The 16,902-nt window shown below is 47.4% G+C and overlaps 1 protein-coding gene across 1 annotated transcript in view; it reads left to right on the forward strand.

The window, feature by feature from the left end:
* Nucleotides 1-4,810: 4,810 nt before the first annotated feature.
* The window catches only part of grin2ba (glutamate receptor, ionotropic, N-methyl D-aspartate 2B, genome duplicate a), a 62,866-nt gene continuing 50,774 nt past the window's right edge, over nt 4,811-16,902 (forward strand). Inside the window, exons 1-2 of the mRNA XM_076164533.1 lie at nt 4,811-4,873; nt 5,602-6,234. Of these exons, the coding sequence (XP_076020648.1) occupies nt 4,811-4,873; nt 5,602-6,234 (696 nt within the window). The remainder of the gene's footprint in view (nt 4,874-5,601; nt 6,235-16,902) is intronic.

Raw genomic sequence — 16,902 nt, forward strand, 5'->3', positions numbered from 1 at the left:
GGATTTGGGGGCTCTTAATGCGTTTACAAACAGAATGATTATAATGACATTTACTGCCTGCACCTGGCTTCTGTTCATTTGGCTTCTGTATCCCAGGCTCCTTAATTTCCCCCAGAACAAACAGAAGAATGCCTTTATTACAGCACATCGCTCCCATAAAGGCAGAGTTATGACTTTATAGAGGCAGATTATGATGGCAGTTGCAGTTCAACTGACCGACATACAGTGTGAGGCAAAAATAAGAATAGTTATCAAGCATCAAACTGAATAAATGTTCTGTTGCTCAGTCAAGATGGCTCAGAAATCAAACTCAGACCTTTGGATTGCTTTGATGAGTCTCAGCCGGAGAAGAGCCACAATTTGTCTGACAAAAAATAGTGGAACATAATGTGGACAGGCTGTCTCAATAGGTCGAGCATGAATCCATCTGTGATTACTGCTTCTCTCCAGCAGGACCAGCCGCTGCACATCAGGATGCACACAAACACACACACAATTACAGCAGAGGCGTCGCTAGTAATCATCAACACTGTGCGCTAGAAGTCACTGTCATCTCCCAACACCTCTATCATCCACCAGTCCTCCATTTTCTCTACCTGCTTGAGCTCTTCATTGTCACAGGGGAGTGGAGTTCAACTTGCGCTCGATACTCCATCAGCAGGTCCACAGCTTCCTCACAGAGCTAGAATATAGAGACAGACACCACATTCACATATAACACCTGGATGCAATTTAGTCTCCAGCCGGTGTCTTTGGACAGTGGGTGGTAAATGGAACACGCGCAGGAAACCCACACACACACCGGGAGAAATATGCAAGCTCCCTCCCTCCCCTGCTGGGCGGCTAAACCCTTGGACCGTGTTGCTGTGAGGCAGCAGCGCTCACTGCTGAGCCACTCTTCGCCCTGCACACGCCGCCATCATTCCATATCTCAAGTATCATCATTTTTCAGCAGTTGCCTGTTTTCCCCTCACAGTCGGCGTGGCTGGTTTGGTTCCCTTACACTAATTTAAATAGTTCCTGGCCCGAGCATCACAGACCATTTATATTCTAATGACTGCTGGAACAGGCTCCTCCCCTCTGTATGAGCAGGTAGAGAGATTGGATGGAAGGTCAGGTGTTTCTGGCAGGAGTTGCTGGAGACCAAAACAGAAAGGCAAGAACACGAATGGTGACTTGGTTTAGTCCCATGCATGGCAGTTCCTCAGGCTGTGTGATTGGTCGCCCCTCTAGTCTCACTGCTGCTGCTGTGCGGTCAAAGAGGACGTCAGGGTAACATTCCCTTCCATCATATGTCAGTATTAAGCGGTTACATAATGGTGTGGCCATGACAAACGAACGCTAATGGTTTAGCACAAGTGGTGCCAAAGATTCTTTTGAGAAGAGTTAAGCAGACTGAAGCCACACTCTGTTCCTCCTCCTCACCTGTTCATCTCGTCTTCATAATGAATTCACAGGCTAACGCTGACAATAGCATTATACTAGTAAGTAGCCTGAAGTGTCTGCGGGCTTGACATAATGGGCTATCGTTCCAATTTCTGGTATTTATTCTTCTTCTCCCGCTGCTTCTGATTTGTGACCCATCTCGACATGGAATTCTCATTTCAATTAGCATGCCTGACTTAGCACTGAAGATAATGCTCATGCATCACAGAGCGTCTCAAGTCACCCAGAGAGATCCAGATACCGCTCGCTGTCTTTTTTGCCGTCCCCCTAAATATCAAACCGGGCAATAAATCGTCGCCGCTCGCCTTTTGTCCTGCGGTTTTTCATGCAAATAATGTCGTGGATAAACCTGACACTTACCACATAATGAGAGGAGCGCGAGGAGCGGGTGTGTGAGCGCCAGAGGAAGTGGGAGTAGTGAGAGGAAGTATTGTTTGAAGTGACAAAATGATAAACCGGAGAGAGAGAGAAAGGGGATAAATAGAGTTAAAATGAAAGAGAGGAGGAGAGTTGGTCTTGAAGGGAGAGTGTGATGTACTTCAGTGTTCTCTGGAAATAGAATCCTTTATACCAGGAGACGGAGACTCAGAGGAACATGTGATTGAAATGCCCGGCTGGCCTGCTTTGGTGAGGGGGCTGTGAGTGAGTGGCTGCTTCAGAACATCATGTACAGACACGGGTCCAAATCATACTCCCTCTAGCTCCCTCTCTCTCTCTCTCTCACACACACACACATATACACACACACGCACACGCACACGCACACGCACACGCACACCACCTTCCACCTCCACAATAGGCAGCACAGACAGGCCACATGAATATTCATCAGAACCGCTAATAATGAGTTTGCAGTTTGGAACATCGCTTTTCTTTTACATTTCCAAGTACGATGACTTTTCCGGCTGATTTCTCTTCTAATCACAATGCAGTACAGTGACCTGGGCCAACTTAAGGCTGGAGGATTGAATAAAGCTTGTAATATTGTTTTACTCTGCCCGCCGGTGAGTCAGTTTCAAACTAAATCAACACCATCAGATCAGAAAGTTCCGGAGTGTTGTTCAGTGGCATTAAAGGCGGCCAGGTGTTCTTCTGTAAAGGCTAATCCGGTGCTTTGATTGACAGGAGAGGTAACTTTGCTTTGTGATTGCTCTGTAATGTGTGAGTTTATTCTATCCAGGTCTACATAATGACCCTCCCTCTAATAGCAGGTCTGCGTTTGACACACGCAGAGCTCGGCCCTGGACTCGCTTTTAGTTCTAATTATGTGATTTATAGCTGCCGAAATAAACTTAAGAGAGGGAGGCCAATTACAGGGCTGTTATGTCTGCATCATGGCTCATATCCTCTGCTCTGTCCACTCCCCGACACAATATGAGCCATGTTAGCCCCGACGTTCATTAATGACTATTACCCTGTTTACCGTCCATGTGGGCCCACTTAGTACTGCTGTTGTTTGGTTGAGGTGGGTAACAACCTGAAACGCTGTGTTCCTGCCTAATTGGCCGACGGCTCCTTTTGAGTCGGTACAATAATAGAGCGTGCAGTCGTTATGAGGGAATACAAGGTTGACGACCCAAACAAGGGATTTCCTTTATAAGTTTTTCATGATTGTCTTGGGTATTTAAAGTCACCTTGCCTAAATACATCTTCTATGAATATGGACAAGTATTATATAAAGGAAAAGAATCCAATTTAACAAGAGAACTGTTCCAAAAAAACCTTTAACTATGGTGAGATGTTTTACAATTGTTTCTTACAAATTCCATTTTTCCCATTGCAATTAAAGGTTAAAGAGAGAGAAGTGTGTGTGTGTGTGTTTGGACTTTGGTGGAGGCGATCTGCTGTGCACTCCACCCGTGTGTAACTGATGTAGCTGCTGTGTGCGCTGGTGTGGCTAATAGAGCAAATGGTGGGTGAGACGTGAGGGCGGGCTGACGGGGAGATGAGGTCATCTAGGGTCACGACCTCACTCCTGTAGTCTACACTTTAATACACACCATTGTGTTTCTTTATGAGCCATGCTCCGACTCACTGTGGGACTTTTTAATGACCTCATCTCTCTGAAAGATCATTGGAGTTACACAGCACGTTGGCTGATCTAATCTGTTCCCTGGTGTTAGTGTGTGTGTGTGTGTGTGTGTGTGTGTGTGAGATCAAAGTTCTCTATGCTAATTAATGCATGAGAGGAATCAGTGTGTAACGTATCTATTCTATACTGCAAGGATGCAGGGACCGCATCCATGACAACGTCTTAGCGTTTACACGATCAATACCTATTACTTATTGTGTGTGTGAATGTGCGTGAATGTGTGTGTGTGTCAGTGTCTGCTGGTGTGTGTGTGTGTTCATGTATCTCCGTGTCCATCAACTTCATTTGTATGTGTGTGCATGTAGGCCTATTTTAATTGTTGCCATGGAAACAGAGTGCTGCCAGAGAAGTCCAGATTCAAAGAGGGCACCTCGCTGCCTCTCTCTTTCTCTCACCCTCTCGCTCCTCCCTCAGCTTCCTCCTCTTTTTCTTCCATCCCTCTCTCATCTCTTTCCTCTCTCCCTCTCTCTTCGTGTCCTTTTCTGTTTCTTCTCTTATCTCTCGCTCATCTTTCATGCTTCTCACCAAGGTCCTCCATGGTTTACACTTTCTCTCCCACTCTCTCTCTCCTCTCCTCTCCTCCCACTCCCCCTTTCTCTCTCTCATTATCCCTCCCTCCTTCCCTCCCACCTCTCCCTTCTTCCTGGAGAGCAGTGTGCAATTGACTATTAACATGGGGACCTGTAATTAGAGCTGACGAAGCTCAAGCAATTAGTTTTCCCTGAAGAAGTTGTTTTGTCATCTTGGCATACATCCCTTTATCCCTCTCTCAATCTCCCTCTCGCTCTTTCTTCCTCTCTGTCATTTCCTCTCTCATTAGCTGTCAATTTCGTGGGCTGTGTATTGTTTTAGTGTTTTGTTCTCCTTTGTTCCGTCCTCCATCTGCCGTGTTCAGGACAACCAGTCGTAAACAACGATGAGAATCACAATATATTTTTTATAAGCTTCTGCGACTACACCTCCTCTGTCCTGGGTCCTTCTGCCAATAGAACCTCAGTAAACATCTCTCCCACACACACACTCACACCCACAACAACTATATGCTGTTTAACATAACAAGGACTCCCACACACAGAGAACACACACCTTGTTTTTCCTTTTCATACCTACTTCCCACCTCTCTCTCTCTCTCTTTCTTTCTCCGCTCTTTACATCTCGATCATTCTTTCTCTCCTTCTTTTCTCGGCCCGTCTGCCCTCCCTCTGCATCCCTATTAATACATTTTTTAAAAAGCTGAAGAAATGAGCACACAGAGGAGGGAGAGGGGGAGCGATGTACGGTCAAGTGGAGAGTGGGAGAGGGACGCGGACGGATGAAGAGACGGACAGCAAACGAGTGTCGGCGCCAAACTAGGCCAACGAGGGTTGAGGGAAGGGTTGGGTATCGTGTGAAAGCCTCGCCGGTTGCTCCGAGCGCCCCTGCTGTCAATCACCTAATCAATTTGGGTGTCAGCCTGTTGGCCCGTGAGTCGGATCGGCGTGTCACTCATCTCGCCCCAGACAGTTTGTCAGTCGGCTGAAGTTTGGCGCAAACCCGTCTTTTCCTCCTCCTCCTCCTCGCCTCTCCCGCTCTTTTGCATTCCCTCTCATGACTGATTGCTCTCTGTTTTCCCCTTTCTCTCTCTCTCTCTCTCTCTGTCTCTTTGCTTCCTTCCATCTCCCCCCTTCCCCGCCCTGCCCTGTCAGAACGCCAGCTTCTCCTCTGGAGGATCGGTTCATGCCCTCCATAATAAATACCTCTACACCGCCTCGGAACACTCCGCATAAATAATGGATGGATTTGAGGTTATATGTAAACCATACAGCATCATGCCATGTATCTGTGTTTGTGTTGATGCACTATTCATGTGTGTGGAGCATGACCTCATCTCCCACCCCTCTCAGTGTTTAAAGCCTCCTTTTCTGCCCCATTTCTTTGGCCTGACATTGATATGCACTGATTCATACATGTAGCATCCCGGCAGCTCATGTTAGTCGCCCAAGTTAACCCCTTCATGTTCATCTCCCTCCTTCCTTTATTCATTATTTCCTCACATTATCTTCTGTTTTCCTCTGTCTCTACAGGTATTACTCTCACACTCCTCCACCATGCCTTTCTGCGGCTACCGCAGCTCCTTCCCCGTTGGCGACCGTGCCGGGACCCCTTCCGCCCCCTCAGCACCCCAGGAGCAAGAGAGGCAAGTGCGACTCCTCCGTCCGCCCCCGCCTCCGTCGCTCTACAGCCGCACCGGCACCTCTCTGTGCGTCTCCCTCCTCCTCCTGCTGCTCTGCCTGCTCCACCTGCCCCCGGCCTGCCACTCACGCAGAGACAAGGGCGGGGGAGGAGGCGGCCACTACATCCCCATCCCCCAGCCCCCACCCCACCACCTGGCGCTGCCCAACATCCTGCGCGGCCTCAGCATCGCCGTGGTCCTGGTGGGCAACTCCAGCGAGATGGCACTGGCCGGGGCCCGGGAGAAGGACGACTTCCTCCACATGGCGCCGAACGTGGAGGTGCTGACCATGAACGAGACCGATCCTAAGAGCATCATCAAGAGCATCTGCGACCTCATGACGGAGCACTGGCTGCAGGGTGTGGTGTTTGGGGATGACACCGACCAAGAGGCCATCGCCCAGATCCTGGACTTCATCTCAGCCCAGACTCATATCCCCATCCTCGGGGTCCGTGGGGGCTCCTCTATGATCATGGCTGCCAAGGTAGGAGACCTCACTCACTTTGAAACAGCAGTTATGTAAGAACAGATGCTGCTCCCTGTCCACAGGAGTGTGTGCAGGAGGGCTGAGGGGTCACTTTGATATGGGCAGGCCAGTGTTGGTCGGTGACACTGCTCTGTGCTCTGTGCAAACACAAAACACGTCTCTTTAGCCAGGAGAGCCCAGACTGAACCACACGGCCCACACACTCACACATATCTGTGCCTTTCCTTTTCTCTGGAACACAAAGCCTTCACAGTTGATGGTTTGAGTTCTGATCTGTGACAGACTATGATTTCCTATGAGTATTTTTAAGTATCACATTAGCATCACAGAGGAAACTTGACTTCGTGCAGTTTGAGCGGATCACTCAAGCAAATCCTGTTAAAGCACTTTCAGTACTATGAGCTCCTCAGGAAATAAGTTACAGTCTGGTTAGCATTGCTAGGTCCATGGTCCCAGCATTGTCACTTCTAAACTGTCTTAAAAAATACTATCTGGTCAGAATGTGGTGTCTCAGGTTGAGCTTCTGTGATAAGTTGGGTTTCTGATCGTAACACGTCGTTTCAAAGTCACTGCGTTGCTTAAGTCGTTCCACCGGGAGTACAGCTAGCTTAACGCTCATGCTGTAGCTGAGCTGTGCCTGCTTGTTCTGGTCTCTGTGGCCCCCCTCCTCACCTCACTTGTGACCTCCCAGGTGTTCACCAGGTTGATCAGGTGTCACCCTCCATGCTTGTTAGCTTCCTCTCTTTGTGGTTGCTATGCAGACGCATCATTACGTCATCATGCCTCAGTGCTGTCTTTACCCAGATATGATCCTTTTGGCACGGTAGAAATATTCCAGATTTATCACTTCACTATTAATATGTGTCCTCCATAAATCCATAGCATCGCCGTCTTTACAACAAGCAAACAGAGGAGTTTTGGCTGTAATAAGGGGTTTGAATCTCATCTCCTGCTACCGTACTGCATCAGTATTAATGCTGGCTGCTGACAGACAGACAGACAGACAGACAGAGTAAGAGCAAAGACAAAATGCCAACAGAGCGGATGCCAGTGACATAACCAGCCAGTAGAGAGCAGAGCAGACTTAGAGCAGCTGCGTCTTTCTGTAGATACAACCGCATCCGATAAAGTGGAGCTGTAATGTGAGTGAAACCCCTGTCTGTAGTTCAATTTCCCTCTTTGACCACGGGGCCTCCTGTTATCTCAGAGCATCAGCCTCAATTATCTCAGTGATCGCTGTCTCTGTCTCTTTGTCCTCACATTCGTCTGCTGACCTTCGGTGTCAACAGGTCGCTGTAGCAGCAGGGACATAAGTCGCGGTGACACGGCGAGGCCGCCGGCCTTTGTTTAAGCTCGTCTCTCTGTTCCTTCTCATTAGTGTTCCAAGGGGAGAAATGGCAGGGAGACGTCCGGTCCCATCTAAAGGTCTGTGTGTACGACCGTATGCCAGCGGCACGTCAGGCCGTCAGCGCTGCTAACGCTAACTGATTTTTCACCTCTGCAGCCGCTCCTGTTGTTGTTGTTGCTTTCAGCCATGACGCAGCAATATGGATACATTGCCACCTGCAAATACTGACATACACACACTTGCATCAAAGCTTAAACTTGCATTTCCTCCTTCCCTTGCACTCCAGCCTCAGCTGTCACTAAGCCCCGCCCCCTGGTAGATGTGCTGTATCCTTAACACACATAAATCTTTCATTTCTCTCCAACTGCCCTCCTGATGCACGGATTCATTACATTGGGAAATTTATGTTTGTGTTTTATTGCATGGAAAAGATGTAGGGATGCAGAGGGGGGAGGGATGCTGTGGGGGGAGGGAGGAGGGAGGCATCAGGCTGTGTGTGTGTGTGTGTGTGTGTGTGTGTGTGTGTGTGTGTGTGTGTGCGTGCAGGGAAGACATCATTCATTAAGCACACATGCCTTAGTGCACCAGGCAGCAGAGAGAAGCTGTGTTTTGCGGCAGAGGTTTAAATGGATCCACCCTCTCCTGAGAACTTCCTCCTGGCTGCACCGGGACCCATGAGAGCGGGGACCGGGCCGCGCTAAAGCCCCGTCTCCAAACGGATTTGTGTCTCTGCCTAATGGGCTGAGACAAAAGAGTGGCAAAAACATGTTGGAGGAGGATCAAAGGGGAGAGAGAGAGGAGAGAGAGAGGGAGATAGAGAGCGGGAGATCGCGCGGAAGAAATTCTTGTGAAAGAGGGGACAGAGGGGAGGAGAGGTTAAAAACATCCAGAGAGAGAGCGAGACGGAGGAAATGAAAAGGTTGAGTTATGGAGCTGAAGAAGGAGCAGCGAGGGGCTGGATGGGGCTCCATGAAAACCAGAGACACAGACTAGGAAATAGGCAATATGAGGTGTTTATCCACACACACACACACACACACACGCACCTCAGTACTGAAGGCCAAATGCTGCCAGTTGGAGGGACAACTCCTCCCTTTTCAGGACACATCCAGTGAAGGATAATAACAGGGAGAGATATGGAAGGAGGAGGTTACAACATTTTGGAGCCGGCTGGAGAGGGGATGAATTTAGAGGAAGAACAGAAGATAAACGGCATGAGATGGATCCTCTGGAGTGGAGGGCATAAAGTTTGAAATAAAAGAAGTCGTTTAAAATGGACGAGCACAATGAAGGGACAGGAAGACAATACAACCGAGTCCGACGGAGACGAGAGGATAACCAGAGACAAGCGGCGTTATCAGCAGAACGATGCGTCACCAATTAACCCGCCGCTTCTCTTTTACCTTCGCACGTCCGCCGCAAAGAAAGCCTCCATTTATTTCTGCACTTCAGCTCTGAGCTTTCTTCCGCCTCGCCTCAGAAAGTACATTTTCTCCTGCAGCGAGTGTGACGCCGCCGTCTGATCAGAGCTGATAGGGAATCGCTCGGGTGGAAGACACACACAGACCTGAGACCTGAGACCTGTGGCTCCTCCCTGTAAGACTGCTACAGTCTTCTTCTAATGAGAGACTGTTAGTGTGGAGGTCAAACAGGAAGTTGTGTGAAAGGAGGAGAGTTAAAAAAGATGAAGGGCAGGAAAGGAGGAAGCTGGTTGACTCTGGAATTAACAAGGAGTGAAGAAGATGGTGGAGGAGGAGGAGGAGGAGGAGGGATGGAAAGGACGGAGAGAGAGTGACATGGAGCGTGTGTGTCTGTGTGTGCGGGGAGGGCAGTAAGCAGGTGTGTCACCATCTATCCAACAGAGCTGATGTTCAGCTTCCTGGTTGCTCGGGGTGTAAATGGAGTAAAATCGGAGGGAAAGATGGATGGAGTGCAGCTGCAGCCACATCTGTGAAAGACTGGACAAGATAAAAGAGGAGGAGGAGGAGGAGGAGGAGGAGGAGGAGATCAGGACAGGAGAGGGAAGGCATCCAACAGTTCCAGCTTGTGCACGTGCATGTGTGTGCGTCTTTGTCCATCTGTGTGTGCATCTATTTCATTGTGTGCGGTTACCTTGCCAACGTGGATGTAGTGGCCTCTCCTTTGTCAGCCGTTGTTTCTCGCTCCACTCCGACTGTTGCTCCTCAGAAACAATCTCCTTGATCTAAAGCTCTGGCTCATGCTCATATTATCAAGACACACTGAGACATTCTCCTCAGCTTGTCTCCAAGGTTTGGCTTTGTCGCGGTACAAATAGCTCTAGTTGTCTCCGCTCACCCCAGGGCCACTACATAACATAAGCAGCCAGCTAATCTGTGGCGTCGGCGCCGTAGATGCAGACGGAGATACCGCCGCTTCCTCTTCTGCTCACAGTTCAAATGGAAGATCGTCGGCAATTAATGCAAAAAAGGAAAAGCAGCCAACCCCGATGACCCCGGGGAAATTAATACATGAATAACATTCTCCACACACACACACACACACATACACATGGACACACTGTATGCAGGCAGACGCACACATGCCCACACACATTCCTACTACAACGGCAATTAGTCTATCCATGTTCTAACAGACAGCACTCTAATGGAAGCCAAGATTTTCAATACACTTAGGATTCGGTATTGCTGATTGATTATTTATTGATTGTGATTCTTGATCCCAGTTCTCTGATAATCCTGATTTTATCGTTTTTGTTATTCTTGTATTTAGGTGCAAAGCAAACCTGAAATATAAATTAAATATGAAAGGAAAATGATCTTTGACCTTCTGTGGTTGTTTTTGAGTAAAGGCTCAAATAAAGCGAACACCCGATGTGTCTGTAGTCCAACATGGAAGCTTTTACAAAGTAGATCCCCCGTGTTCTTCCTTCAGCAGTGTGCAGATAGACATGGTGCACGCCACACTGAGAGCTGAACCTTATCTCATGACTGTAAGGCCTTGGAAAATCAATTTTTGTCGACGAGCTGCACGTTTATCTCCACCACATTCTCTCAGCATCTTCACACGATGGGGCGACATCATGCTGGCAGCGAACTGATGTGAGAAAGCACCCAGAGGCATGCAGGCGGGGGAACACGTAGAACTAAACTCATGACTTCACGTTCAACTGTGTCCTAACTGTGTGTACATAATCCTGCTCTTTCTCTAGAGGAAACAGGCTTGATGACGGCATTGGATCGGTGTTGAACTGTGCCCGTAGATAATTGTTGCAGAGGGTGTGTGTGAGTGTGTGCGCGTGCTTGTGTGAAGTGTGCCAATTGAACCACTTAATCACAGCTCAGGGGTTGAATTCAGCGGCGCGTCTGATGTCCGCAACGTCCACGCCCGCTGCCTTCTTCCGCCTTGCCTTCACATTTATTCTAATTCTTTGGAGAAGCGGCCTTTTCTCTTTGTCTTTTTCTGAATGTGGAACGTTCCCCGTGTCCTCTAGTGGTTCTAATCCAGTTGAAAATAAATGTGCTTGCGTTTATATTCCCAATTACTGTCCCGCAATTGCACCTATTGTTGTAGTAATCACTGAGGTCCTGCACTCTATTAATGTAATGTGCTGTTCAGCTTGGCAGCGCTGCCTAAAACATCGACGCAATTAAGAGCATTTGTAAACGATAACAGAATTAAAAGCGAGCGTCCCTCTGCCCCCTCCCCCCCGTTTCTCTCTTTTTTGGTTTGGTCTTTCTCTGTTGCTCTCTCTGTGTCCCGCTCTTTCATATCACTCTCCTCCATAATGATCTCCTTCACTCTTGGATTAGGCTGTGTCCAGTGAGGGGCAGTAAACCTTTCAGATCAGGTTTGTTCCATTTGCTTGTTCTCAATCCTACACCTGTGTCCATCAATCCATCAATCATTCCAATTTGATTTCCATATCACAACTTCAACATCTGGCATTCCATCAAGACAGAACAGGAAGGAGTTTGGTTGGAAAAAGAGCAGCATGGACGGATAAAGGGCAGGAAATTAAAAGAATATTAAAAAAACAAGTTGCAAGTAATATTGGAAGCATAAATGAATTTATACAACATAACAAAAGAAAGAAAATCATCCAATAATTATGAAGTCTGAGATGGGAAAACAATAATAAAATTCAGCAGGAGTTGGGGTAAAAATTATTTTAATAAAGTGAAAACAGAAAACAATAAACACATTCATGAATTATAAAACGAATAAAGAGATGAATAAAATAAATAAGTAATAATGTTTAAGGAAAAGGAAGCAGGAGGAGCCGGCCTTTAATGACAACAACGCCAAAACACATCTACATTCATACTGCAGACTTTAAACCTTCTCCCCAGACACGTGTTTGAAAGTCTCCATGAATATGTAAATCTGGATATGACATCATCACCCCCACCTGCTGGTGTGGTTAGACTCTGTTCTGAACACGATAAGCAGCAAACTCACACACACCGCTGAAAATAAGACACCAAGCCGACTCTGACTGGGTTCCATGTCTGCATATTCATAACCGCTGGCTTCCTCTCTTTATTGCGACATTGTCACAATCTGCGCTGGTAGATTGATGACCAGATTCAGGGACGAGCCGAGAAGCGGCAGACAAATTTCAGCCCCCGGTGACGAACTGCACAGGCGGTGACGCAAGTACTCAAGATGCTGTTACCCTCTGAGCAAACTGTGACTGAAACACACTCAGTGCTCGTGTGTGTGTGGAGGTTCAGCCCAAGCCTTGTAGGTGGAGAAGGGAAAAAAACAGTGATTATAATCTGAATATGTGAGGAGGTTTAGACTCGACGACGTCTTTCATTCACATTCAGGACGTGAATCTGGTTTCCTGGCACGGTGCGATTTGGTAAAGGAAGGAAATGGTCCAACACTCATCCCTCCCTCCCTCCCTCCCTCCCTCCCTCCCTTCTTATTGTCCTGGTTTAGAAAATGTGACAGCTCACTGTGTGTGTTCCCCCTTAGTGGGAGAGAGTGAGTGCAAGAAAGAGAGAGCACATAGAGAGAGAGAGAGAGAGAGAGAGACAGAGCGCATCAGAGAGAGAGAGAGAGAGACTGAGAGAGAGAGAGCGCATCAGAGAGAGAGAGAGAGAGACTGAGAGAGAGTGATGCAGAGGCCTAAATTTATGTGTCCTATTTTCCAACCCCGTTGGTCTCAATTTACTCTGGCCATTTAGAATGTGGCCATTTTTAAACTCACCCAATAACTTTTCCTACACCTCAACCTCCATCACTTCTACTCTTTCATCTCAAATTCAGCTTCTCCTCTCTGCACTGATGCTTTTCGGGGGGATATTGTGGAGAGACTGTTGGTATGCGCCACACTCACTCTGGCAGCTACGGTGCCTGTGCATAGATAGATAGTTATAGTTATAGACTGACAGAAATGAAGCCCTTCAAAAAGAGATGACATCACTGAATTGATTGTTTACTGTGGGGTAACACTGATCCAGAACAGTGGGAGGAGTCACTTCAATGGTTTACCCCTGTGGAAAGAAAGGGAGAAATTCAAGAAATAAAGAGAGAATGAGAGGAAGAAAGAAAAGCTGCTATTCTCCACTCTTCCTCTGTCTCCATCTCTTCTCCCACTATCACTTCACACCATTCTGTCTGGTTTCCCCGTAGCGTTTCCTCTCCCCTGTTCCCACCTTTTTTTCTCCCTTGTTCCAGATGTTCTCTTTCAGATGCCCTCCCTCCCCTCTCTCCCCTCTCTCCCCTCTCCCTCGCTCTCTGGTGTCTGTGGCTGCTAACAGAGGGCAGACTTACCCATTTACACCAGATGTACAGGTGTTATTGTCACCCACTCTTCCACCTCTGTCCTCCCTTGTCACCCACTCGCTCCCATCGCTGCTCGCCGTGCCCCATCTCCCTCCCTCCCTCCCTTTTCTTTCACTCTCATCCTTCCCCTCTGTCCCCCTGGTACAGGACCAGACATACCTCTCTCCCATGCCCAAGATCTACAAGCGTCCTCCCCTCTTCTCCCCCAGTGGACCGTGCACCGACCCTTTGCCCAGGACACTTATTAGCCCTTATCTCCACCTGCCTCTGCCCTGAATCAGAGGCGGGGAAAGGAATGAACCTCTATCTATTCATAGGCTGAGATGAGTAAGTGCCGCTCTATGGAGTTTAAATACAGAGACAGAGGAGGAGAGGAGAGGAGAGGAGAGGAGAGGAGAGGAGAGGAGAGACATAAGAATTGTTTCCATGTGAGGGTCTTAGCAGCGTGATGCCCCTCTAGCTGTGGAGGTCCATAATGAATAGGTGACATAGGGCTCAGGGTAGAGGTCCCCTTGAGACCTAACCTGTGACCTAACCTGTGACCTGTGACCTGAGTCTGGCCCATTCCCTCTAATTGGGTTGGGTTAGGGTCTTTGACTGCCAATATGACTCCTACTTGACTATGACTCAAGCAGGGTCAGGGTTCCACAGGTCTTTTTCAGATGGGTCTACATTTTGGATCTGTGATGACCTCTTGTTGCAGGGGGAGAGGGGGAGAGGGAGGGAGAGGAGGAAAGAGAGAGAGAGAGAGAGAGAGAGAGAGAGAGAGAGAGAGAGGTGGGGGAAGAAGAAGCAAGAGGAAGGCTATTGAAGGAGTAGTTCCTCCCTGGTCCTTTGTGACCGAACCACAAGCTGTGACACAAACACACAGCCACAGCACACACACACACACACACACACACACACACACACACATACATTACAACAACTATAACAAAACACTTACAAATGTTGACAGTACATATATAGTGCGCTTGCTGAGCTACTTTATAAGAATGATGCAATGCACACACACACACACAGACACACACTCTCTTTCACTAACTGTACTGCTTCTTCCCACATGCACACAAACTGTACCAGCCTTTTAAATAATGCACACAAAGTATATATGCTCCTTCAACACCTGGATTACTTACACACACACACACACACACACACACACACACACACACACACACACATGCACGCACGCACACACACACACACACACGCACACTTCTTCCGTTTCTTCATCTATACTTTCCTCATTAAACCTTATTTCCCATCTTTACCCGTTGCAGCTTTCTATGTTTCCACCCCGTTGCAGTTCATAGAATAGTTTGCAGCATATCCACAAAACATTATTACATTATTTACCATTTATAGATTTATTGCAACAAACGCTTTCCTGAGGTTGAGTGGAAAAAAAAGGAACGAGAACGAGATCTTTTGGCTCAACCTCATTCTGTCTGCTTGCATCTTTCGCTCTCTGTTGTTGTTTTTTCTATCTCAGCTGCTCTCCCCCTCCTCCTCCCCACTCTCTCCCCTCCTCCCCCCTCTCTCCCCCTCTCCCCTCCTCCCGTCATGTGAGTTGAGACGAGGCGAGCTCCTGTGATGAATGTAATGTTGCCCCTCCCCTTCCTTGTTCTCCTAAATTACAGCAAACACTGCCTCCTCTTTCGTCTCCACTCCCTCTGTCTGGCTGAAGGCAGGAGAAGCAGCACAACATTAAGACCTGGAGACAAACCAAACAATACCAACAAAACGACCTGACCTCCTGACTGTAGGAGTAGTTGGTGTCCTCACACACTTGTTAAGATGAAGGATGAGTCACATGACCGTATCACTCGACTTCTCATCTCTGCAGACCGGCGCCTATGGTTTTTGCACCACTTCCCTCTGTCTGTGCCGTAGCTGATCACATTGACATTCCCGTTTACCTGAGGAAGAACACACATTTGAATGCAGATTTCACTTAAGTCACTGCTCTTATGGAAACATCTGCAATCTGAGCACAGCCTCTGTGACTGAAGCTCCTCCCATCTGTGCCCCATGCTCTCCATGTTACTAAGCTGAAGTGTATCGTACATTACATCTGTCAGGGAGTCAACGCTCCACCTAAAGTCACACATGAGCTGAGATGATGGATGAAGATAAACAATAGGTAACCTTTTGTGAGAGGATGTGTCTATTTTCTCGGACTCCTCTCTTGATTTTGTCACAGCATGAACATTCATCATCGCTGTCATCGTCATCGCCATTGTCATTGCTCCAAGGTTGCCACCGGGCATTTAGTGTTCTGCATTGTTTTGTTTTTTTAGATTTATTTACCCTCTCATATCAGTCAGTGTGTCAGGCATGTGTATGGTAAATGAGCTGCCTCTGTTCTCTGCCAAACACTGATTTACATCTGCAAACTCAAACAGGCTTAATAGACATTTATTGGCACAAGGCAGCTGGTGGGGGTTCTAACAATGCAGTGTGCTGATAAATGGAACACTGTGAACTAGGACAACTGTTCCACCTAAATGCAAGCACAAAATACATAAGGCTACACAAATACACCTGTGTGTTGTCCCTTAAATGTTTCGGGAAAATATTGAAGGAAAGGGTGTGAGCTCATTGTCTGTACGTGGTAGGCGTCTATTCTAAGTGTTTGAAGTAAATACAAGTATCCACAGATTCTCTTACATCTTGGTCTTTGTGTAATTCTCACAACTTATACCAAGGTCACACGAGTAGATAGGACTGTAGACGTATAGTTCTTTTGTATTCTCACCTTGTCTTTGGCTGAGGCCCAGTAGATAGCAGCCTCTACCTGCAGCTGAGTGTAAACTGCATTTCATCAAGTACACTCGGCCAAATACAATAGTTGACCTTTTATCTGAGAAAGTGACGACTGCAACAAAGTTATAGAGTTGAAAAGGAGCCAGTTTGCATGAGCGTGAAGGACCTGACACTGTGTGGAGAATAACTTATTGGGACACAAGCATCTTCATACAGACGGAGAGATGGAAGTCCTCTCTGCACTCTGATTGAATGCTGTGTAGCCATGCCATGGTTGAGACCATGGAAAGAGACAGACTCCATCTTGTTCTCATGACAGCAGACATATGTGAGGGCCATTATTATTATTTTTTTGAAATATGGGCGCATCATGAAATAACCATGTTTCCTCCTTGGGGGCACTCCAACATGGCCGCCTATACCTCTGCTGTCACGGGAGAGAGCAATCATTGGACTAAATGGCTCCTGTATCGTTGTAGATCCTCCACCATGCTGCACATTTCAGCCTGGCTTCATGTATGAAAGTGTATTTTCTCTTTTCCCCAGGTTGCATGGATGTTCTCAGATTGTGTTATGGTGCTAATGGAGTTATGGAGATGATGTCATTCTGAGGGGCCGAAGAAATCTGTTTTGTTTCTGCTCTAAAGTCTGTTAAAGAAATTTCTCATATTTTGTGTTTTGAGTAAATTTTTTGGTAGTGTTGATTTTTACTTTGATCAATATAAATTAATTATAACGTAATTAATAGTGAACCAGTTTGAGATTAAACATTT

The sequence above is a fragment of the Genypterus blacodes genome, unplaced genomic scaffold (genome assembly GCF_046128005.1).
Source record: "Genypterus blacodes isolate CSIRO-AG114 ecotype Tasmania unplaced genomic scaffold, CSIRO-AGI_Gbla_v1 ptg000137l_1, whole genome shotgun sequence".
Taxonomy (NCBI): Eukaryota; Metazoa; Chordata; class Actinopteri; order Ophidiiformes; family Ophidiidae; genus Genypterus; species Genypterus blacodes.